The sequence below is a fragment of the Chiloscyllium plagiosum genome, chromosome 16, assembly GCF_004010195.1.
Source record: "Chiloscyllium plagiosum isolate BGI_BamShark_2017 chromosome 16, ASM401019v2, whole genome shotgun sequence".
Classification (NCBI taxonomy): domain Eukaryota; kingdom Metazoa; phylum Chordata; class Chondrichthyes; order Orectolobiformes; family Hemiscylliidae; genus Chiloscyllium; species Chiloscyllium plagiosum.
Genome location: NC_057725.1, coordinates 61,692,273 through 61,713,770, shown reverse-complemented (window position 1 = coordinate 61,713,770; position 21,498 = coordinate 61,692,273). Strand labels below are relative to the sequence as shown.

The following is a 21,498-nucleotide window of genomic DNA, read 5'->3' as shown; positions in this document are numbered from 1 at the left end:
GTTTCCCTACAAGCTTTGCTGACAGTTATATTTTTCATGGAGTCCAAGGATATTACTTGTGCAAGACTTTGCAAATGATGCATGCATTATGTTTTATAAACTGAGGATCAGAATAAGCCTAATTACCTCTGTAAAGCTGCTACATTACTGCTGCTCTAAGCTGATCCAATTATGGTTTGACAAGTTTGATTAGCAACTGAACTTTATTAGAAGGCTATTGTGCCTTGAAAAAAACAGGAGGCTTATACAGAGTCAGCATATGAAATATACTAACATTTGGTTCCAGGAACGATTAATATTTACCTAGCTAAAAAGTTAGATTTCGAACAGAAACAAAAGCTTAATAATACAGAGAAAGGATATTGATAAAGATCGAGGAAATAAGGCACTGCACTACTTCAAAATGAATACAAGACATAGTCAGAGCTTGTGAAAAAGAGAAGTTTACCAATGTATCGAAGGCTTGATTCCAATGGGAACACCATTAGACTTACTCACTCAGTGGACAGTTACATAGACGGAGGAGAATAAATGCACAACAGGTGCATTTTCATTCACTAATTCAATCTATGCTGAATGATTTCATTTACCGGTCTTTCCTAGAATCTGTGCAGCCCAGCCTAACATTGTACTTATCAACTTATTCACTGAGAGTCTAGGGAATTGGTCTGCTGAATAATTAATTCTTTTTCTCCTTTATTACATCCAATACAGAAATACGACAAAGTAGTATGAGGGAGGGTACGGAGTAAGAGACAAACAAATATACTTGCATGTACATGCAACTCAAGGGTGACTCAGTAAACACAATTATGAAGTACATTTTTCTACAGCATACCTCTCCGAATAGTACATAAGGACTAGAAAACTACAAAAAACATTTAAGTTGGTAACATTTGCAAGACAGCATTTCTTGCTCATCCCTCGTTATCCTGAAATCATTAAGAGTTAACCACGTTATTCTGGACCCAGTCCCAGATTAAGGAAATCAGGACCCTTATGATTAACTACACAACGCAGTAATTTTTATTTGCAGACATTGTGTTGTCAGTGATCTGAGCTCTGGGTTTCTAGACCAGGAACATCACGACAGAACTGTGGCAGATCTTCATTGAACCTGACTATTCGAAGCAAGTGAGAGCATCCTAGGTTGGGTTGTGGGTGCAGAGTAATGGAACTGCAGTGTAGTAGCACGTCAAGACAAAAAAAAAGAAAAAATCTCTGGACCAGGAAAGAAGACAGAAAATTAAATGGAGTTTCAAACCCTCCATAATTAATGTTTTTAATAAGCCCACATATTTAATCATACCTGAAGCATCTTATCAGGACTAGGTTCAATGCCTGGTGGCATGTTGTTGGGATCAAAAGCTATCTGTTCCACATCTGTAAAATAATTGATTGGGTTCTTGTTGAGGACCAACTGCCCCACAGGGATTAGCGGAAATTCCTTGTGAGGCCAAACCTAGAAAGAAACAGAAATCTATTTGCAATTAAAAAGAAATACTTTTTTGTATAGAAGACAACTATTGATCTTGCCAAACATTGAAACCTCTCATCAGGTTCTTTTAGATTAAGAAATCAGAAGCACTGTACCCCTTTGCCTAAAGGAAACTGATGAATGCCCACCATTCCAGGTTGCTGGTTTTTAAAATCCACTGTGCTTTTGGTAAAAAAAAAGTTGGTTTACTTATTGAGTCAGATATACCAGGGAGGAGAAAGTGGGGACTACAGATGCTAGAGATCAGAGTCGAGAATGTGGTGCTGGAAAAGCACAGCAAGTCAGGCAGCATCCGAGGAACTGCAGAATTGACATTTCAAGCATAAGCCATTCCTGATGAAGGACTTATGCCCCAAACATTGATTCTCCTGCTCCTTGGATGCTGCCCGATCTGCTATGTTTTTCCAGCACCACATTCTCGACTCTGATAAATATACAGCACAGAAACAAATTATTTGGTCCAATTTGTCCATGTTGACCAGATATCCTGAATAAATCTAGTCTTAATTGCCAGAATTTGGCCTATATCCCTCTAAATGGTTTCTATTCATACACCCATCCACATGCCTTTTAAAATGTTGCAAATGTACCCACCTCCACCACTTCCTCTGGCAGCTCATTCTATACATGCACCATCCTTTGCTTGAAAACGTTGCCTTTAAATGCCTTTTTAAACTTTCCCTGCTCAACTCAAATCTATGCCCTCTAGTCTTGGTCATCCACAACCCAAGGAAAGGACCCTTTCTATTTACCCAATCCATATCCCTCATGATTATGCTAACCTGTAAGGTCACCCTTCAGCCTCTGATCCTCCAAGGAAAATAGCCCCAGTTTCTTCAGCCTCCCCAACCCTGGCAACATCCTTTTAAATCTTTTTTGAACTCCAAGTTTCACATTATCCCTATAGCAGCGAGACCAGAATTACACACAATATTCCAATAGTGGCCTAACCAATGTCCTGTATAGCCGCAATGTGACCTCCCAACTTCTATACTCAATAAAAGGCAAGCATACCAAACACCACCTTCACTATTCTATCTACCTGTGATTCCACTTCCAAGGAGCTCTGAACCGGCACTCCAAGGTCACTTTGTTCAGCAAAACTCCCCAGGAGCTTATCATTAAGTGTATGAATCTTGCCCTGGTTTGTCTTTCCAAAATGCAGCACATGACATTTATCTAAACTAAACTTCATCTGCCACTCTGCAGCCCATCTGGTAAAGATCTTTGCTGTCCATTACATCTCCAATTTTGGTATCATCTGCAAATTTACTAACCATACCTCCTTTGTTCACATTCAAATCGTTTATATAAATGACAAAAAGCAGCGGACTCAGCACCAATCATTGTGCCACACCGCTGGTCACAGGCCTCCAGTCTGAAAAGTAACCCTCCTTCACGCCAGTTCTGAATCCAAATAGCTAGTTCTCCCTCTATTCTGTGACTTAACTTTGCTAACTAGTCTACCACGAGAAATCCTGTCAAAAGGTCTTACTGAAGTCTGTAAAGATTGCATCCATCACTCTGCCTTTATCAATCCTCTTCATTACTTCTTCAAAAAAACCTCAAATCAAGTTAGTGAGACACTATTTCCCATGCTCAAAGCCATGCTGACTATCCCTAATCCGTCCTTCCCTTTCCAAATGCACGTAAATCCTGCCCCTCAGGATTTCTTCCAATAACTTGCCTAGCACCAATGTCAGGCTTTCAAGTCAATTGTTCGCTGACTTTTCCTTACCACTTTTCTTAAATAGTGGCACCAGGTTAGCCAACCCCCAGTCTCCCACCACTCGCCTATGGTTATCAATTGTACAAATATCTGAGCAAGAGTCCCAGCAATCTCTTCCCTAGCTTCCCAGAATTATAGGATACACCTGATCATATCCTGAGGATTTATCTAGCTTTCTGCGTTTTAAGACATCCAACACCACCTTCTGTGTAATATGGACACTTTTCAAGATGTCACCATTTATTTCTTCATGTCATCGGTCTTCCATATCCTTCCCCACAGTAAACACTAATTAAATAGTCATGTATTATCTCCACACATGGATGGCCTTGCTGATCTTTAGGGGCCCTATTCTCTCTAGTTACCCTTTTGTCTTTAATATAGCTGAAGAACACCTTTGGATTGTCCTTAGCCATATTTGCCAAAGCTCTCGTGTCCCTTTTTTGCCTTCCTGATTCCCCTTTTATGTATACTTCAACTGTCTCTATGCTCTTCTAGAGATTCACTCGACCTCTGTTGTCTATACTTGACATATGCTTCCTTCTTGACCAAAACTTCAATTTCTCTAGTCATCCAGCATTTCCTACAGCTACCAGCCTTGCTCTTCACTAACAGGAGCATACGATCTCTGGACTCTCAATCTCATTTTTGAAGATTTCCCATTTTCCAGCCATCCTTTTACCTGCGAACATCTGCCCCCGATCAACTTTAGAAAGTTCTTGCCTAATACCTAATTAGCCTTCCTCCAACTTAGAACTTGAACTTTTACAGCCATTCTATCCTTTTCCATCAATATTTTAAAGCTCAGAATTATAGTCGCTGGCACAAGAATACTTCCCCCACTGACATCTCAGTCACCTATCCTACCATATTTCCCAAGTGTATGTCAGGTTTTGCATCTTTTCTTGCAGGTACATCCACATACTGAATCAGAAAATGTTCTTATACACACAAAGTCCTCTCCAAACCTTTAACATTATGGCAGTCCCAGTTGATGTTTGGAAATCTTCACATCCTTAACATTATTTGAATCTGAGGGATTCATTTACTCAGAATCCAAATCCTACTTAATGGTCTCTACCATGCTCCCTTACCCTTCTCCTCAACTTCGTAAGTTTTGCTCATAAATGAAGCTATTGCAAAATTTTTTAAAAATAAAAAACAGCCTCAGGGTCAGTCTTGGAGATTCTCCAATAATTCAATATTGTTTCTACAACATGGAGTGTAAGATTGAGCACAATGCTTAAAACTTCGACAAAGCTTAAAGTAACTACTCAATATATTTATCATTTAGCTACTATTTCAACATTACTTCTGTTCTCTGTTGGAGCAGTGAAAAAAGCATTATAATGAGCTATCCAGCAGCATCCTGAATCTTTAGCATATTTAATGGCAATCACATTCTTATTTATTCTATTAGTTTTCACAAATGTGGAACTGTTCTCAATCATTAAAAACAAAGGAATAAGAGAAACCACTTGTTTGCAAAAAAAGAGAGACACAGACAGCAAACTCTAACAATCTACTGCTCGATAGACCTATCAAGTTAGATCATTCCATGATTTGAAGGTGGCAGTGTTGGACTGGGGTGTACAAAGTTAAAAATCCCACAACAACAGGTTCTAGTCCAACAGGGTTTATTGGAAGCACTAGCTTTTGGAGCACTGCTCCTTCATCAGGTGGTTGTGGATCGTAAGACACAGAATTTATAGCAAAAGTATACTGCGGTGATCCAACTGAAATTATATATTGAAGAAGACTTGGATTGTTTGTTAAGTCTCTCATCTTTTAGAAACCATGTTGGTTTCAGTTCTTTCATGTGTAAATCCTAGATTTTTTTAAAAAAAAACTTTACATTCTCAAATTAACTTTAACAATAGGTGCCATGTTTCTCCACACGCTCTCTGTCTTGCGGATTCTCTCTTGCACTCGCTCTGTCTCTGCCTCGCACTCTGCGTCTTACTCTTTCCCCCCTCCCACAAAAACTGCGTGAATCCATGTAAGACTCTGTAAATCCCTTTTTTCGGAATAGAATCAGTCTGAACATTGGGCCACAGACAGCCTCACACAGGGCACCTCAAACCTTCAATGCATTATCTGAGCTGACATGGCACCTATTGTTAAAGTTCACTTGAGAATGTAACTTTAAAAACAAAGTTCTGAGATTTACACATGAAATAACTGAAACCAACATGGTCATTCTAAAAGATGAGACACTTAAACAATCCAGGTCTTTTTCAATATATAATTTCAGTTGCATCACTGTAAACTTTTGCTATAAATTCTGTGTCTTACGATCTTATACTCCATAACGACCTGAAGGAGCAGCACTCTGAAAACTACTGCTTCCAAATAAATGTGTACTATAACCTGTTGTTGTGTGATTTTTAACCTAGATCATCCCAGCTCTTTCATACCATCATTGGATCTTCATAAAATGAGGATTTTCAGGAATAGGTCGAGATAAGTTTTTTTTTTAGAAAAAGCAGCATGCTGCAAGATCAAGTTCTAATAGAACGTACACCACTTAGAGAGCTGATCAATATTCAACAAGAAAGAATTACCAACCATAAACCTTTGGCTGACAAAGTCTGACCCAATTATACTTCCTTTTAGTTATATATTGAGAAGGAATTGCAGGATTAAGGAACTTACTACAAGTTTACACTTTAGAACAGTATAGCACAGCCCTTCGGCCCTTGATGGTGTGTCAACCTTTAATCCTGTTATAAGATCAGACTAACCTACATACCCTTCATTGTACTATCTTCCATGGGCCTATCCAAGAAATACTTAAATGTCCCTAATGTGTCTGACTCTACTACCGCTCTAAAGAACCTACCTCTGACATCTCCCCTAAACCTTGCACCAATCACCTTAAAATTATGCCCCCTTGTGATAGCCATTTCCACCCTGGGAAAAAAAAATCTCAGGCCACTAAATCTCTCTCTGCCTCTCATCACCTTGTACACTTCTATCAAGTGACCTCTCTTCCTTCTTTGCTCCAATGGTTTAAATGGAGCTGTAATTTCAGAAATTCACAATGGTTTCATCCTGACTGGGGGGGAGCAGTGGCTGAGTGGCCTGGCAGCTGAGCCTAAAATTTAGTTTGAGGAATTTATTCGGTATTGATCACACTCCAATTGGTTGAATAAAACCTACAGCTTTGAGAGCCTTGCTTAAGAAATATTATCTTTAACTAAGCTGTAATTTGCAAACCTCATTAGCTGACCTTAGTGAGATCAAAGGGGTTCCATCGATGTACTTGTGCTTCCTGAAAAGTCATTACTTGGATGTAGAAACTCCAGGACGGATAATTTCCAGTTGAAATAGCATTGTAGAGATCACGAATGGAATAGTCAGGGTCGTCAGTAGTCAGCTGGCGAGCCTCCTCAACAGTAAGATTTTTGATGCCTTGATTTGTCTGTGAAAAGTCATTACTTTTAAATCCTATCAATTCAGCTACATGCACATTGGCTTTAGACTTTTAAACATTGGGACGTCATATTTTGTTTGCTTTCATTTCCCGTAAACACAGTAACTGTCATGATTTAGATATTCAAACTAAAAAACTGTAACTATTTAGCAACAGGAATGATTATGTAGTTTTAGCTCAATCAGTCCCCATTTCTTTGCCAGCTGTACTGACCTGAAGTCATTTCCAAAGAGTAATCTTAATCTAATTGTCCCCAGATAAATAAAACTACTCCTTCATTAGCCTTCTCCCAAACTAAACTAATATGCTACAGACGCGATGGTGTGGAAAATCCATAGTTTATGTAGTCTTTAATCATTGAGAAATTAGCACAGCTGCATTATGTAGGTCATTAGAAATTTCAGTATTTCTTTTTTTTGTGATTAGAGTTATCAAAGTCTGCACCCTGACCTCTGTCACCCAAAGTTATAACCACAAATCAGTAAATTTTACTGTACCTTTAAATGGAATTTGCAATACACTGCCTCCTTTTTATCATTTACCAGCTTGAAAGTATGCGACCCATACCCATTCATATGACGATATCCATCAGGAATTCCACGATCACTATACAGGAAGCCAACCTAGGATAGTGAAATACTGCATCTAAAAATATATCCTATGCACATCATAGCAGATTGAGCACAGACTCAACTATGGGTCTCCCTTCCATCCCAATAATTGGCAAGGTGCAATCAGGACACCGACTGAGAAAGAGATTAAGTAAAAACATTGAAAAGCACATTGAATTATTCATCAGCAGAATGCCAGAAAACAGACTGCTCACAATCCAGCTGATATGACAAAGATAGCAGCAGTGACAAACCTGAACAAAGTCAAAATGCCAGTTCTGAAAACCAAGAGTTAAGTGCAATGACTGAATAGGATTTAACACATTGGAGCTGCTAATTCTCACTTTCTACATACCATATGTGCAGTTCTGGAATTCATATAAAAAGGAAGGAAGTGTTTGCGCTGGAGTGTGTGTGTGGAGAAGATTACCGGATGTTGCCTGGCCTGGGGAGGTTTAGTTATGAAGAGTGATTGTATAGACTGGTGCTATTTTCCTTGGAGCAGAAGAGATCGAGGGGGGAACAAGTTTATGGTGTATGAAGTTACTAGGATGACAGACAGGAATAAACTCTTACTCAGGAGGTGTAGATTTAAGGTAAGGGACAGGGATTAAAGAAGAGATGCGAGAATCCACTCCCCTCCCCCACACAGAGGCTGGTGGGACTTTTGAACTTACTGGCACTAAGGGTGGCAGACACACAAGCCCTCATAACAGTTAAGTAGTATTTAGATGTGCACTTGCGATGCCAGGGCTATGGGTCAAGTGCTAAAAAATAGCACAGTTAAGTGGTTGTTTTTGACCTGCACAGACTACAGACTTGAAGGGCTGAAGGATTGTTTTCGGTACTGTAGAACTCACGATTACAACTTTGCTGTCAGAGAAGTTGACTTGGACTCAGCCCCTCAGCCTCAAGTTAACTGGAAATAAACTACACTGGTGTTGGAGAAGAAAGCAGGAAATAGATTCCCCACTCCATGATCCCAGCATTCCACTTTTCACTAGCTTTCCAACGTACAAAGCTATTTCAAAGATTCTCAGTGCTTTGAGAATTTTTCATTTTAATTCTAGTGTTTCAAATAAGATCAATGCAAGGTTGAGCAATGTTACCTCTTCTTTCAATTCAGCACTTTACAGCTTTCCAAACTCATTGGAGTTCATTAATTTCAAATTGCAATCTCTTCGTTATCTTGTTTTTCTTTCTCTTTGCTGGGATGTCCTGTTTATTTGCTTTCAGAAAGCAGCCACTCACACCTTTAGTTATTGCTTTTCTTGTCCTAGTACCATCTCTTTGGCACCATGACAGCATTTGTCAGTCACTGTTAGTTTAGCACAGACCTTCCAGTTTGTTCTTTCATCCCTCCATTTTCCCACCTTTCTGTCCTTTCATTTGGTCAAAACCCAATACATTTCTGACTTTTTCTACTTCTTATGGCAAGTCACAGAACTCAAGCATCGACAGTTTCACTTCCCACAGCTGCTGTCAGATTTGCTGAGTATTAATTAAACTTTGTCATTTTATTTCAGATTTCCACTATTTTACCTTTATAAACAAATTTAAAGTAGGACAGTCATGAGCTATACAGCACTGAAACAGATCCTTCAGTCCAACTTGTTTGCGCTGACCGAATACCCCAAACTGATTTAGTCCTAAGTTGCTAGCATTTTGAGATAGTGTAATTTCATAACTTTCAGCTTAGTTATGACATGATCTCTCATTCCTAATGCTTCTCAACATTTAAAGCAAAACAAAAAAAAAGAAAGCAAACAGGAAACTTCAAAAACTTATTAAGCCACTTTCAGAGGGAAAACAAAGTAAACCACATACAGACCATCAAAATAAGCATGGATTTATATAAAACGTCAAGAAAATGCTTTGCTCAGGAAATATCAACTTCTAGACAAATTAACAAAAGCAATTTAAGTGCCCTCACTGTGCTGATCCCATCCAGGTAGTTCTCCTATAATGCACGTTTATTAAAAGCGATTTGGCTATTAAGTGATTAGCGAATTGTGGACCATTTTATTTTAGAAAGAGAGACAACTCCTGTTTGCTGTTATGCAAATCCATTTCCGGCACTTACCCAAACAGCAAAAGACAGCCTAGTGATCCTGTCTGCAAAATGCAAATTCAGTGTGTTCAGCTGAAGCAGAAATGCAATTAGCGCTGCAAGCCTTGAAACTGTGAATTATAGTCTACGTTTGGAAGGAACTTTATTTCAAACTGGGGGAGAATCTGGAGGTGGTCAGTCAGCTTGCACGCTGGTGAAGAGCTCCGTGAAAGGTACAGTGCAGTATTCTGTGATTTTAGTGTCAAAGTGTTAAAAATACTGTATTATTACATTAAAATATGATTTAAAGACTTACTTAGACAATGCTTCCGTGTGTGTTTGGCTATTATTTAGTTTTGATTTTTACTGATATTTTTGGTGGTTCATACCAACCCGGTTTTTCCCATTATGTGATTTTCTATAATAATGTTGCACAGGAACGCTTTAAAGGAGAACTACCTGTAGTTCTACCTGTACACATTAATTCCTACCATCCAACAGCTCACTGTGTTTCAAGGACTGCCCAAATTCTCACCTGGTGAAGTGTCTCTGGACGAAGTGAAAAAAAGTCCCAGGTCATGTCCGCATCCTTTAGGTGGGTTTGGGGGTTCCTCTTCTGGGTGTGGATAAATGAAGGAAACTGAAAATAGAAAGCGAGAGAAAGAGGAATATGAACATATGAATCACTTTGAAAACGCAGCCATTTTATCAAACAGAAAATCATAAAAAACAAAATTTCAGATTTGATTTTTTGGATTTTTTGTTACTATTATGTTCACATTTATAATGGAATAAACCAACCCAAAGTTAGCAATTCTGATTCCATAGTTCAGCCAACAGGCTCCCAGTATTCCTTCAAAAATGGTTTTCTGGAATTGCTTTTCATCTGGCATCTTTTTCTCAGTAACAGATTTTGTTAATTCAAAATAACGTAACAAAACAAGAGTTACATATTTCACTATAACATAATTAAATATATCTATTATTTAGACTATCCTTTTCCAGATATGTCTATCTGAAGACCTTTGCCTACCCCAGAAATCTGGGCTGGAGTTAACATATTTTTCTACAGATATGATACCAGTTTGTCAGTGAATTACACATTAAACACACTTTTTTCCCCCAAGGGTACAAAAATGTTCAAGCAGCTGTATCACAATATAAACTATTAATTTCCACCAAATCTGCTCCAAGGAAAGGCTAATTCCAAAAGCTTCAAAGTCAAATGATGTGTTTTAAGAAAAAAAATTGCATACCTTTTCGACTCTTCATTTTGAGTCCTGTGTACTTTAGAGAGTGCAAGAGAGATAATGTTCACACTCATCAGGCAGGAATATAAATGCATTTTTCTCCATTTCTTATGACAATTGTCAAAATAAAATTAAGACTGAAGACAGCCATGAAAGCCAAGGACACATACAAGTTATGAACCAGGCCAGAACCCCTCAAAATATTTTAAGAAGGTAGCCTAGACTCTAGCTTTTTCTTATTTTAAAGGCATACATGAAGTGGGTGTTCCAGATATGATGCAGCCAGTCAAATCATTCTTTAGCAAATCAGAACTTATTTAAACACCCGGGATAAGTATCTCTTCCTCTCATACACAATCTCACGCTCATATAGTCTTGCCAACTCCAAGACAATCTCTCTCTCTCACTTTCTTTTTTGCTCATATACAACCTTTCTCTCTCTCTCAATCTCAGTTTGGTTCTTGTGTCTAAATGAACCAAGATGACCTGAGTGGTTGGGGGGGGAAAGAGGATGGGAGTAGGGAACGAAGCTCGAAGATCAGTCTTGATCATATCAAATGACAGAGCATGCTTGGGAGACCGACTGGCATACCCCTGGTCCTATCTATCTTCAAATGTTTCTATGGAATGTCTCTAGGGTGATTGACAAGACCCACGTTGGGTGGGAGAAAAAGCTGTGGGGACAACCAAAGGGGCTGTGACCCGATACAGCCAGCTTCACCGAGTGGGCAAGTCATTGGCAGATGGAATGTAATGTGGAGAAGTGTCCATGTGCAGCATAGATTTCCAAAATAGCTCAGTGACAGATTAAAATCCCCATTTCCTACCCAGTCCACACTTCCAGTCCCAGGGAGGTTTCCTCTATGAGTGAGGGTAGGTTTCTGACTGGATATTATTACATTGCAACATGAAGATACTGAGCGTAACAGAGTTTGCTACATCCGATCATAACCAGCTACTTTGCTGTCGGCGTTGTGTGGATTTGCAGGAAGAACAGAAAAAGCAGAATGTTTGTGTGTAAAATGGTGAGAAACTCAAACATCCCTGTGGTGGTGGAGTTCATAATCAGAGGACATAGGCTTAGAGTGAGAGGGAAAAGATATAAATGAGATCGGAGGGGCAACTTTGTCACACAGTGGGTGGTTACGTGTATGGAACGAGATGCCACAGGAAGTGGTGGAGGCTAGTACGATTACAACATTTAAAAGGCATCTGGATGGGTATATGAATAGGAAGGGTTTGGAGGGATATATGCTGGGTGCTGGCAGGTGGGACTAGATTGGGTTGGGGTATCTGGTCAACATGGACGAGTTGGACCGAAGGGTCTGCTTCCGTGCTGTACATCTCTATGACTCTGATTCTATGACTACAGTTGAAACACAAACAAAAGAAAGCGGAATTCAGAATAATAACCAACCCAACACAGCAACTTAACTAATTAACTGTTCGATTACTGTAACCCCTCAAACCCATCCAATAGCAAAAAGGTAAATTCAAACACAGATTCTTACAGGCACGAGAACAACATCCAAGAGAGATTTCAGAAGAAAGACCGAAGAATTCTTTACTCTAAGCTTGCAACTCTCCTAGATCCACCCATCTTGTGCCTGCTACAGCTAAAACCAAACTAGAAAAAAAAACCTGAACTGGGAGAACTGGTCACTCCCCTTTCATTGCTAAATTAGACTCTTTGTCACCTTTGCCTTTAAGGCCTCTGTTCAAAAAAGGTCATTTTGTCCTTGGTTTTTAAAGTGGCAACATTGCCACATACCACAGTGAAAGGAGAAAGGAGGAGAAGGAGAGAGAAGCAGAATCAGAGAGGCAAACCATAAACGCAATAGTGATTAATAAATTTTACTTTCCACAAGTGCATTTTTCCATTACGTATTTTGTAATGGAGTAAGTAAACCCTTTTCTTACAGTGGCATCGCTGCTTAAGTTTGAATATAATTACAAGGCAATGACCTTAGTTATCTAATTGCCATTATAAATACATATCAGAATTATCCTCAAAAGGCAAATAAAACACCATAAATGATAAATTTCACTCAATCTTGTAACCACCTGCAAGGGACGTCAGCCTGCGGAGCTTATTTTCCCACTTGCTCACTTTCAAATCAAGAGAATTTCTAACTTTCAACATAAAAAAGTTATATTTTCAGTACCATAGATGTTGTTCTTAAGCATTTATGATAAAAGTACACAGATAAAAGAGGGAAATAAAGTCACATGAAAAATTGGGGCTTCTCCTAATGAGTATTGTAGTTATCTATCACTATCACACTGGAAATATTTCCCATGTGTTTCAGTAATGAATTTCTTAGCAAGGTACTTCTGGAAGCAAAACAACATCTTGATTTTGACATTTTAATAGAAAATTTTCTGTTAAAATATTTTTAACAGATTCATACAAAAGATTTTAGTAGAATATATCTTAGATAAAACTATTTGAAAAGTTGGAGAAATGCATTCAAAGCATTATGGGAAGAATTATCTTTCCATAATATTCAACGGACTTGTTATTCAACACAGACATTAAATGCCAGTCTTCAGCAATCACTAACCAAGAGAGGGTCCCGGATGAAGAAGATGGGGGTGTTGTTACCAGTTAGATCCCAATTTCCATCCTCAGTGTAAAACTTACAAGCAAATCCTCGAGGGTCACGGACGGTGTCTGCAGAACCTGATTCACCACCTATAGATAGATAGGTAGATCAATCAAATCAATAATAAGTGATTGAATGTTACAATAACAGAATCTTTGGATATACAGATACTTCTCATAAAAAGCGTATTTTGGCAGCACAATTTGGCTATAACGTTGCCGAATAATTAGGGAATGGCACTTTTGAGAATGCTTACTTCTGTTCACAATAGCACGATTCCAGCAGTGATCATTTCACACACTTCATTCCATGCATGCACCACTGCCAGTACCAAGGTCTCTGTGCTATTTTGGGCATGCGCTGACATCAGCTGTTGTAGAGCACGAGAGGGGTACAGTACTATACATTGAGCAGCTTCATCTCAAAAATTAAACTAATGAATACTCATTGCTCTCCCTCAAAAACGAGAATATTGTATAATTCCTGCAGGACTGCATTACTCTTAAAACGTACCATTTGCCTCTAATTTGTTCTTGTACCTACATATCACACAATCTACTCAGATTTGTTTTTTGCAAAACATGGAGGGGCATAGTGTCAAGAATGTTAGCACACAGCATCCAGATGGTGAATGCTAAAGAAAGACTATAACACTGGAAGAGAAGCTAGATGCTATAAAGCATTTTGGGCATACAGAGACAACGGGATACTGCTCACTTAACAGGAATAAGGGAGTCTACCTCACCCACCATGCGAGGCAAATATGAAAAGATTAAAGCAAGCTGTACAGCTGGAACAAGTCTGAGTGCCAGCAAATCTAAGAGGTCACAGCCAAAGAAACTTGAGGAGATGGAGAGGTTTCTAAATATTTGGAAAGATGATCAAACAAAAAAAAAGCGACTTGGGACAATCTCTCTCAACATAATATCTATTTATGAAAATAGAAAGAACAGTACTCAAAATCCTGCAGATGTGCCTGGCTTTAGGAAATGCTATGCATTCCATAACAAAGTGGTGAATCTACCTATGCAGATGAGAGGCTTGCGCTGGTATTTCCTCCTATTTAAAAAAAAAATTGATGAAGGCGGCTATACCTTAGGTCAAATCTTCAATTTGGATGTGACAGGTTTATACTAGAAGCGAATGCCAGCAAGAACCTACATTTCTAACAATGAAGCACATGCTCCAGGCTTTGAGGTGGCAAAGGATTCTCTGACTGTGCTGCTGGTTGCCAATGTTAGTGGAGACTTAAAGCTTAAGCCTGTGGTGGTGTACCAGTCTGCCAACCTCCAAAGAGAAAGTGAGGACTGCAGATGCTGGAGACTAGAGTTGAAAGATGTGATGCTGGAAAAACACAGCAGGCCAGGCAGCATCCGAGGAGGAGAATTGACGTTTCGGGCATAAGCCCTTCTTCAGGAATGAGGCCAACCTCCAAGCCTTGAAAGGTTACCCCAAGTCTACTCCAGGCATCCACTACAGGTCAAGCAAAACAGGTTGACTAAAGGGGAATTTGTTTCTGAGCTTACTGATGATGATGTTCTGGAAGGTGCTTTTAAATAATATTGCAAACAAAAAAAAAGTGGACTTCAAGGCTCTCCTCATCCAGGATAATGCACCAAGCCATTCAGCCACCATAGCACTACTGCTACCTCCAAACACAACCTCTCTCATTCAGCCCATGGACCAGGGTGCAATATCAGGTTTTTAAAGCTTATTATTTAAGATGCACATTCAAGAGGCTGATTGCAGCTACTGATGGGGATAAGGACAGAGTTCTTCAATTTTTGAAGAGCTTAAACATCAAGAATGCTATGACATTATTGTAGAGGCCTGGGATGATGTCAGTAAGAGCTGAAAATGTGTTGCTGGAAAAGCGCAGCAGGTCAGGCAGCATCCAAGGAACAGGAGAATCGACGTTTCGGGCATAAGCCCTTCTTCAGCATTCCTGAAGAAGGGCTTATGTCCGAAACGTCGATTCTCCTGTTCCTTGGATGCTGCCTGACCTGCTGCGCTTTTCCAGCAACACATTTTCAGCTCTAATCTCCAGCATCTGCAGTCCTCACTTTCTCCTCGATGATGTCAGTAAGGACTGCTGCATGCAGTTTGGCAGCAGCTTTAAAGAGGTGCTTCCAAATATCAAAGAGCATTGTGTTGCCCTTGCAAAGCAGGTTAGGTTTGAAGAAGTGAAAATTGAGGATGTTGACGAGCTGCTTGAGTTCCACTCTCTACAACTGATCTACAACAGCTTGTTGATAAGGGGAAATGGAAGCTGGAGATAAAAAAGATGAAGTCCAGGATGTAATACCATGACAGCCTTGCACTTCTCTTTTGTCTTCCATCCTGAGGGAATTTGAGAGGCAGCTGCAGCTCTTAGAGGACAATGAATACAACACAGAACACAGCAGGGTTGCAGTTCCTTCAGTAAATTATTATTTGGCACCCTGTGAACAGCTTCTTCAATTCAGAAGTAGGGCGAAGCAGCAAAAACTGAATGTCTTTTTTAAACCAACCCCCAAGAAAGAAACAAACAGTCAGAAGACAAATCAACCACAGCCATTTCACTTCTGCAACCAAAATTGCACCTGACAATAGTGATGATGACGACGAGACTCCTGCATTAACAATATTTTTTCAATGTTATTGTTATTTTTGATTCATTAATAAACGAGAGTTAAACTTTCATTCAGACTGTGCTATACTGTGTGCACGTTAGGCCTTTGGGTGATTTTTGAGTGATTGTGATTTTTGCTGGTCTACCCCCACGTCCGCTTTCTCCAGTCCCCATTACTTCTATTTAACAATTTTCTATTAAGCGAGGTTTCGCTGGAAAGCAACTATATAGTGTTACAGGAGAACTACCTGTGCACTGCACATCAACTGAAAATTGAAGTGAAGTGATGATAGCAGATGCTTTCCAGACGAAATTCAAGGAAATGCTCATCTCTCTAGTAGATGCATGATCATTGGTGACTGTAGTCAATTTGTAATCTGCTACTCTTGACCTATTAGAACACAAGAATTCCTGATTTAAAGCAAGTCCTTTCTACTGCCTTTATAGTGGTCTCATCCTGGTTTGTTTCAAAGTTGTAAATTGCTTTCCTGATTCTTTGGAAGAAACTCTTGGATTTTAATTTGTCTTCATCAAAGCAATCTTGGTTCCTCCTGGATGGGGAAGCCAAATGCTTCCAATGCTTTTTTTCCTAAGACAGATTTCAATTGTTCTCACTGCTCTGCACTTACAGGTTTTAGGCTTGTGGATCTTTCCTTTTCGGTGATGACCGGGATGAGCAAAAGCTCCAAGGCAGTCGTGGCAAAAGCACGTGTAATGGTAATGGTTCACTTCTGCTGGAATTCTTCACATAGAAAATTATTAATGTTGGGTTCATGCTAAGTACTGGTATGCCAATACAAGCTATAGATATATTACACATTAATGCCCACGGTTGAATATAAAACTAACAAACTAGTTCAAGACAACACTGCCTTCATTATCAACCATTGCCCACATCAAGAAAACTGTACTGAAATCTGTGTGGCATGAGCCATGTCAAAACATAACAATGTTAATCTTCGATAGTAAATACAGCATTTTCTGAACTCAGGATGCCCTTCTCCTACAGCAGGTGAGTCCTAGTAGATAGCAAAGTCAATAATGGAGGCCTCTGCCACTCTGAAACCATGAGCATAGTTTAGAAACCTGGCTCTTTATCACTTCTTATTTGGCATGGCCTTTGCTGAGTGGGCAACTACATTATTCCATAGTTTGTCATTGTATCCTACACTTCTTGTTGATATATTTTCACCTTTTTCTTAAAAGGAAAAAGTCAAGCTTTTTTTTGAAAAGCAAGATGTGCATTTCTGTTCTTGTTGTGCTGACTTTAATTAAACTATATACTTTGTAGGCCTGTAGATTTCTGCTAACATTTGTTTAAATATTCAGGAAACCATTTGTTGTGTTTGTAGAGTTGAGATTTTGCTGTACTTTAGAATATGCAATTTCTGTCTTTTGGCAACATGAAAATGCCTACAAGAAACAAGGGAGGCTTTGTGATTTCAGATAAACAAATTAAGATGCTAATTTCTGAAGTGCAGCGTGGATTTGCAGACAAATTGTTCACTTGATGTGCAGTCAGATGAAGATATCCAAATATCCAGCAAGTCTGCAGAACAAGGCACTGTTTTGGTTTTGACTATTTCTTCAAATTATATCTACTGATGTAAAAAGGAGTATAGTGAAGCTGTTTAGCTTTTAAAATTGAAACTGTGCAGTATAATTTAACATGTCTGTGAATAGCCTGCTGTGGAGAGGATTACAGAGAATTAGAAGTCAGAACTGTACCACAGAGGAACAGGCCCGTTGGCCACCATAACTGTACTAACCACAATGCCATTCTAAACTAATCCAATTGCCTGTATATGCTCCATATCCCTCTATTGCCGGTCTACTCATGTGTGTCTGTCTAAATGCATCTTAAATGTTGCTGTACTAATATACAGGCAACACCAAAAATCTCAGATTGAAATGCCAATCCATAGGAATGTATTAAATTTCTTTTTGATTCTTCCAGGTAACTAACATACCTAGCAATTTAAAAATGGACACCCCCCCCCTCCCCCACACTCCCCTCAATGCTATGCTAAGTGACAAGTCATGGAATAATATAAATTTCCCAGACAATACGTTCCCAACACTTAGACAAGATAAGAAGTGATAAACTACAGACTCAAAGGAACAGTATAATCAGAAAGTGCCTTTATTTTTGATTTATTAATTTGGGAACATGAGCATCACTGCCCTAAAACGTGCCAGCAATTTTATGCGTCAGCTTTTGAACAACTGAATGGCTTGAGTGGACAATGTTCAGAATAAACTGAATTACAGCCAAGGCAAGTGATTGGTCACTGGCTCACAACACTGAATAAAGCAGTGCAAATTAACCTGATGTTTTTGAAACTTGTACATTAACAGCCTTAAAAAAAAGTTTCCTTTAAGATGCAGTTAAGAATCAACCACATTGATGACTCACATATGCATCTGGCAAGGATGGCAGTTCTCAGAAGAATATTTATGAATTGGCTGGGTTTTCATGAGAAACCAAAAATGTGGTATTCATTATTGATCCAACTTCAACCTTTAAAATGAAACTGTAAACTCTCATTGGGGGATCTGATCTGGGATTATTAATCTTGGTCTCTCGATTACTTATTAAGTACCAGAACCATAATATTACAATCCACCATTTAATATCAAAAAAGGAAGCTAGACAGATTTGATACCTTTGATATGGGGAAAAACATTACTTACGCACAACAAAAACAAAAAAAAAGGAAGCAGACAAAATTGACCCCAAACCTTAAAAAAAAGAAGAGTAGGAACTCTTACCAACTGTTGAGAAGCGGACAGATGCAGATGTTCTCTTTCCAACTGGGTGAAATAATTTGGCTTTGCAGTACCTCGAAATATCATGGGTCACCTCAAAGAAGCCAAAGGCACCTAACAGAAAGGTAAAAAGACAGTCATAAGCTCTAACAGTCGCCCGTTTCATTTTCAAATTTCACTTCAGTCACCTTAATTATACCCGAACGTACACATTGTATATCGAAGGGTAACACATGCAACAATGTTCAAAGTTCAATGAACTAGAGCACTGTGCAAGATCACATTAACGTACAGGACTCAAAGGAACAGTATAATCACAAAGAGCCTTTATTTTTGATTTATTCATTTTGGGCACATAAGTATTACTGCCCTAAAAGGTGGCCGCATTTTATTCATCAGCTTTTGGCTTGAGTGGACAATGTTCAGAATAAACTGGAAATGCAGTCAAGGCATGTGTATCATTGTTCAATCCAAAGGACTTATACACTTAATGGTAAGGTCTTTGGAAGTGTTGCTGATCAAAAGACCTTGGAGTGCAGGTTCATAAGCTCCTTGAAAGTGATGCCCCAGGTGGATAGGATAATGAACAAGGTATTTGGTATGCTTTCCTTTATTGGTCAGAGTATTGAGTATAGAAGTTGTGAAGTCACTTTGCAGCTGTACAGGACATCGGTTAGGTCATTTTTGGGATATTGCATGCAATTCTGGTCTCCCTCCTGTAGGAAGGATATTCTGAAACTTGAAAGGATTCAGAAAAGGTTTACAAGGATGTTGCCAGGTTAGAGAATTTGAGCCATAAGGAGAGGCTGAATAGGCTGAGGTTGTTTTCCCCTGAAGCATCGGACGCCGAGGAGGCTTATAGGAGGTTTATAAAGTCATAAGGGGCACTGTTGGTAAATAGAGAAGGTCTTTTCCCTGAGGTGGAGGAGTCCAGAACTAGAGGGCATAGATTTAGGGTGAGAGTGTAAAAATTTTAAAAAAAGACCCAAGGGACAATTTTTTCATGCAGAGTTAGTGAATATATGGGATGAGCTGCCAGAGGACGGGGAGGAGGCTGGTACAGTTACAGTATTAAAAAGGCATCTGGACAGGTATATGAATAGGAAGAGTTTAGAGGAATATAGGCCAAGTGCTGGCAAATAGAAATAGATTAATATAGGATATCTGGTCAGCATGGATGAGTTGGATCGAAGGGTCAGTTTTCATCTTGTACATCTCTATGATTCTAAGAACCCAAGGTAATTTTGATCTACATGAAGATTAACCAAATTAGATTGGCAAAAGTAGCCTTGAAGGGGTGTTGACAGTATGTGAAATCTGTGGATGTATTGTACTGATTTCCAAAAGGCATTTGATAGATGCCAAAGGATATTGAGGAAAGCAAAAGATCATGGTATAGGGAGCAACATATAGGCATTCAAGAATGGGAATAGGGCTAATCCTAGGAATTCGACTAGTCAGTCTCACGGCTCTAGTGGGTAGTGTATTGGTGAGGATTCTGAGACACAGGATTTATGATTACTTGGAAACCCATAATTTCATTAGAGATAGTCAGCATGGCTCTGGGAGGGGCAGTTCATGCCTCACATTTCTTACTGAATGCTTTGAGGATGTGACAAAATATGATGAAGGTAGAGCAGTGGATGTGGGGTACATGAATTTTAGCAAGGCATATGAGAAAGTTCCCCACGGGGGGGTAACTCATTCGCAAAGTAAACAGGCATCAGATACAGGGAAATCTGGCTAGCCCATAGAAGACAGAGGGAGGTGGTAGATAAAAAGCATTCAGCCCAAAACTTGGTCAAGTATATTCCTGTCAAGGCGAAAGGGAAGGCTGGTAGGTATAGGGAATGCTGAATGACTAAAGAAATTGAGGGTTTGGTTAGGAAAAAGAAGGAAGCATATATGTCAGGTATAGACAGGATAGATCAAGTGAATCCTTAGAAGAGTATAAATGAAGTAGTATAGTTAAGAGGGAAATCAGGAGGGCAAAACAGGGATATGAGATAGCTTTGGCAAATAGAATTAAGGAGAATCCAAAGGGTTTTTACAAATATATTAAGGACAAAAAAGGGTAACTAGGGAGAGAATAGGGCCCCTCAAAGATCAGCAAGGTGGCCTTTGTGTGGAGCCACAGAAAATGGGGGAAGATACTAAATGAATATTTTGCATCAGTAATTACTGTGGAAAAGGATATGGAAGATACAGACTGTAGGAAAATAGATGGTGACATCTTGCAAAATGTCCAGATTACAGAGGAGGAAGTGCTCGATGTCTTGAAACAGTTAAAAGTAGATAGATCCCTAGGACCTGATCAGGTGTACCAGAGAACTCTGTGGGAAGCAAGAGAAGTGATTACTGGGCCTCTTGCTGAGATATTTGTATCATCAATAGTCACAGATGAGATGCCGGAAGACTGAAGCTTGGCAAATGTGGTGCCACTGTTTAAGAAGGGCGGTAAAGACAAGCCAGGGAACTATAGACCGGTGAGCCTGACCTCGGTGGTGGGCAAGTTGTTGGAGGGTATCCTGAGGGACAGGATGTACATGTATTTGGAAAGGCAAGGACTGATAGTCAACATGGCTGTGCGCGTGGGAAATCACGTCTCACAAACTTGATTGAGTTTTTTGAAGAAGTAACAAAGAAGAATGAGGAGGGCAGAGCAGTAGATGTGATCTATATGGACTTCAGTAAGGCGTTCGACAAGTTCCCCACGGGAGACTGATTAGCAAGCTTAGATCTAATGGAATACAGGAAGAACTAGCAATTTGGATACAGTTTCCTCATTTCCCCTTCCCCCACCTCACCCCAGTTCCAAACTTCCAGCTTAGCACTGTCCCCATAACTTGTCCTACCTGCCTATCTTCTTTTCCACCTCGCCACTCCACCCTCCCCTCCCCCCCCCCCCCGACCTATCACCTTCATCCCCTTCCCCACT

At 39.5% G+C, this 21,498-nt stretch overlaps 1 protein-coding gene across 1 annotated transcript in view; it reads right to left on the bottom strand.

Annotated features, from left to right (window-relative positions):
* The window catches only part of cat (catalase), a 47,848-nt gene that overhangs the window by 16,992 nt on the left and 9,358 nt on the right, over positions 1 to 21,498 (bottom strand). Inside the window, exons 3-8 of the mRNA XM_043706238.1 lie at positions 18,564 to 18,674; positions 13,139 to 13,269; positions 9,860 to 9,964; positions 7,161 to 7,286; positions 6,460 to 6,651; positions 1,310 to 1,462 (exon numbers count right to left, since the gene is read on the bottom strand). Coding sequence (XP_043562173.1) covers positions 1,310 to 1,462; positions 6,460 to 6,651; positions 7,161 to 7,286; positions 9,860 to 9,964; positions 13,139 to 13,269; positions 18,564 to 18,674 — 818 coding nt within the window. The remainder of the gene's footprint in view (positions 1 to 1,309; positions 1,463 to 6,459; positions 6,652 to 7,160; positions 7,287 to 9,859; positions 9,965 to 13,138; positions 13,270 to 18,563; positions 18,675 to 21,498) is intronic.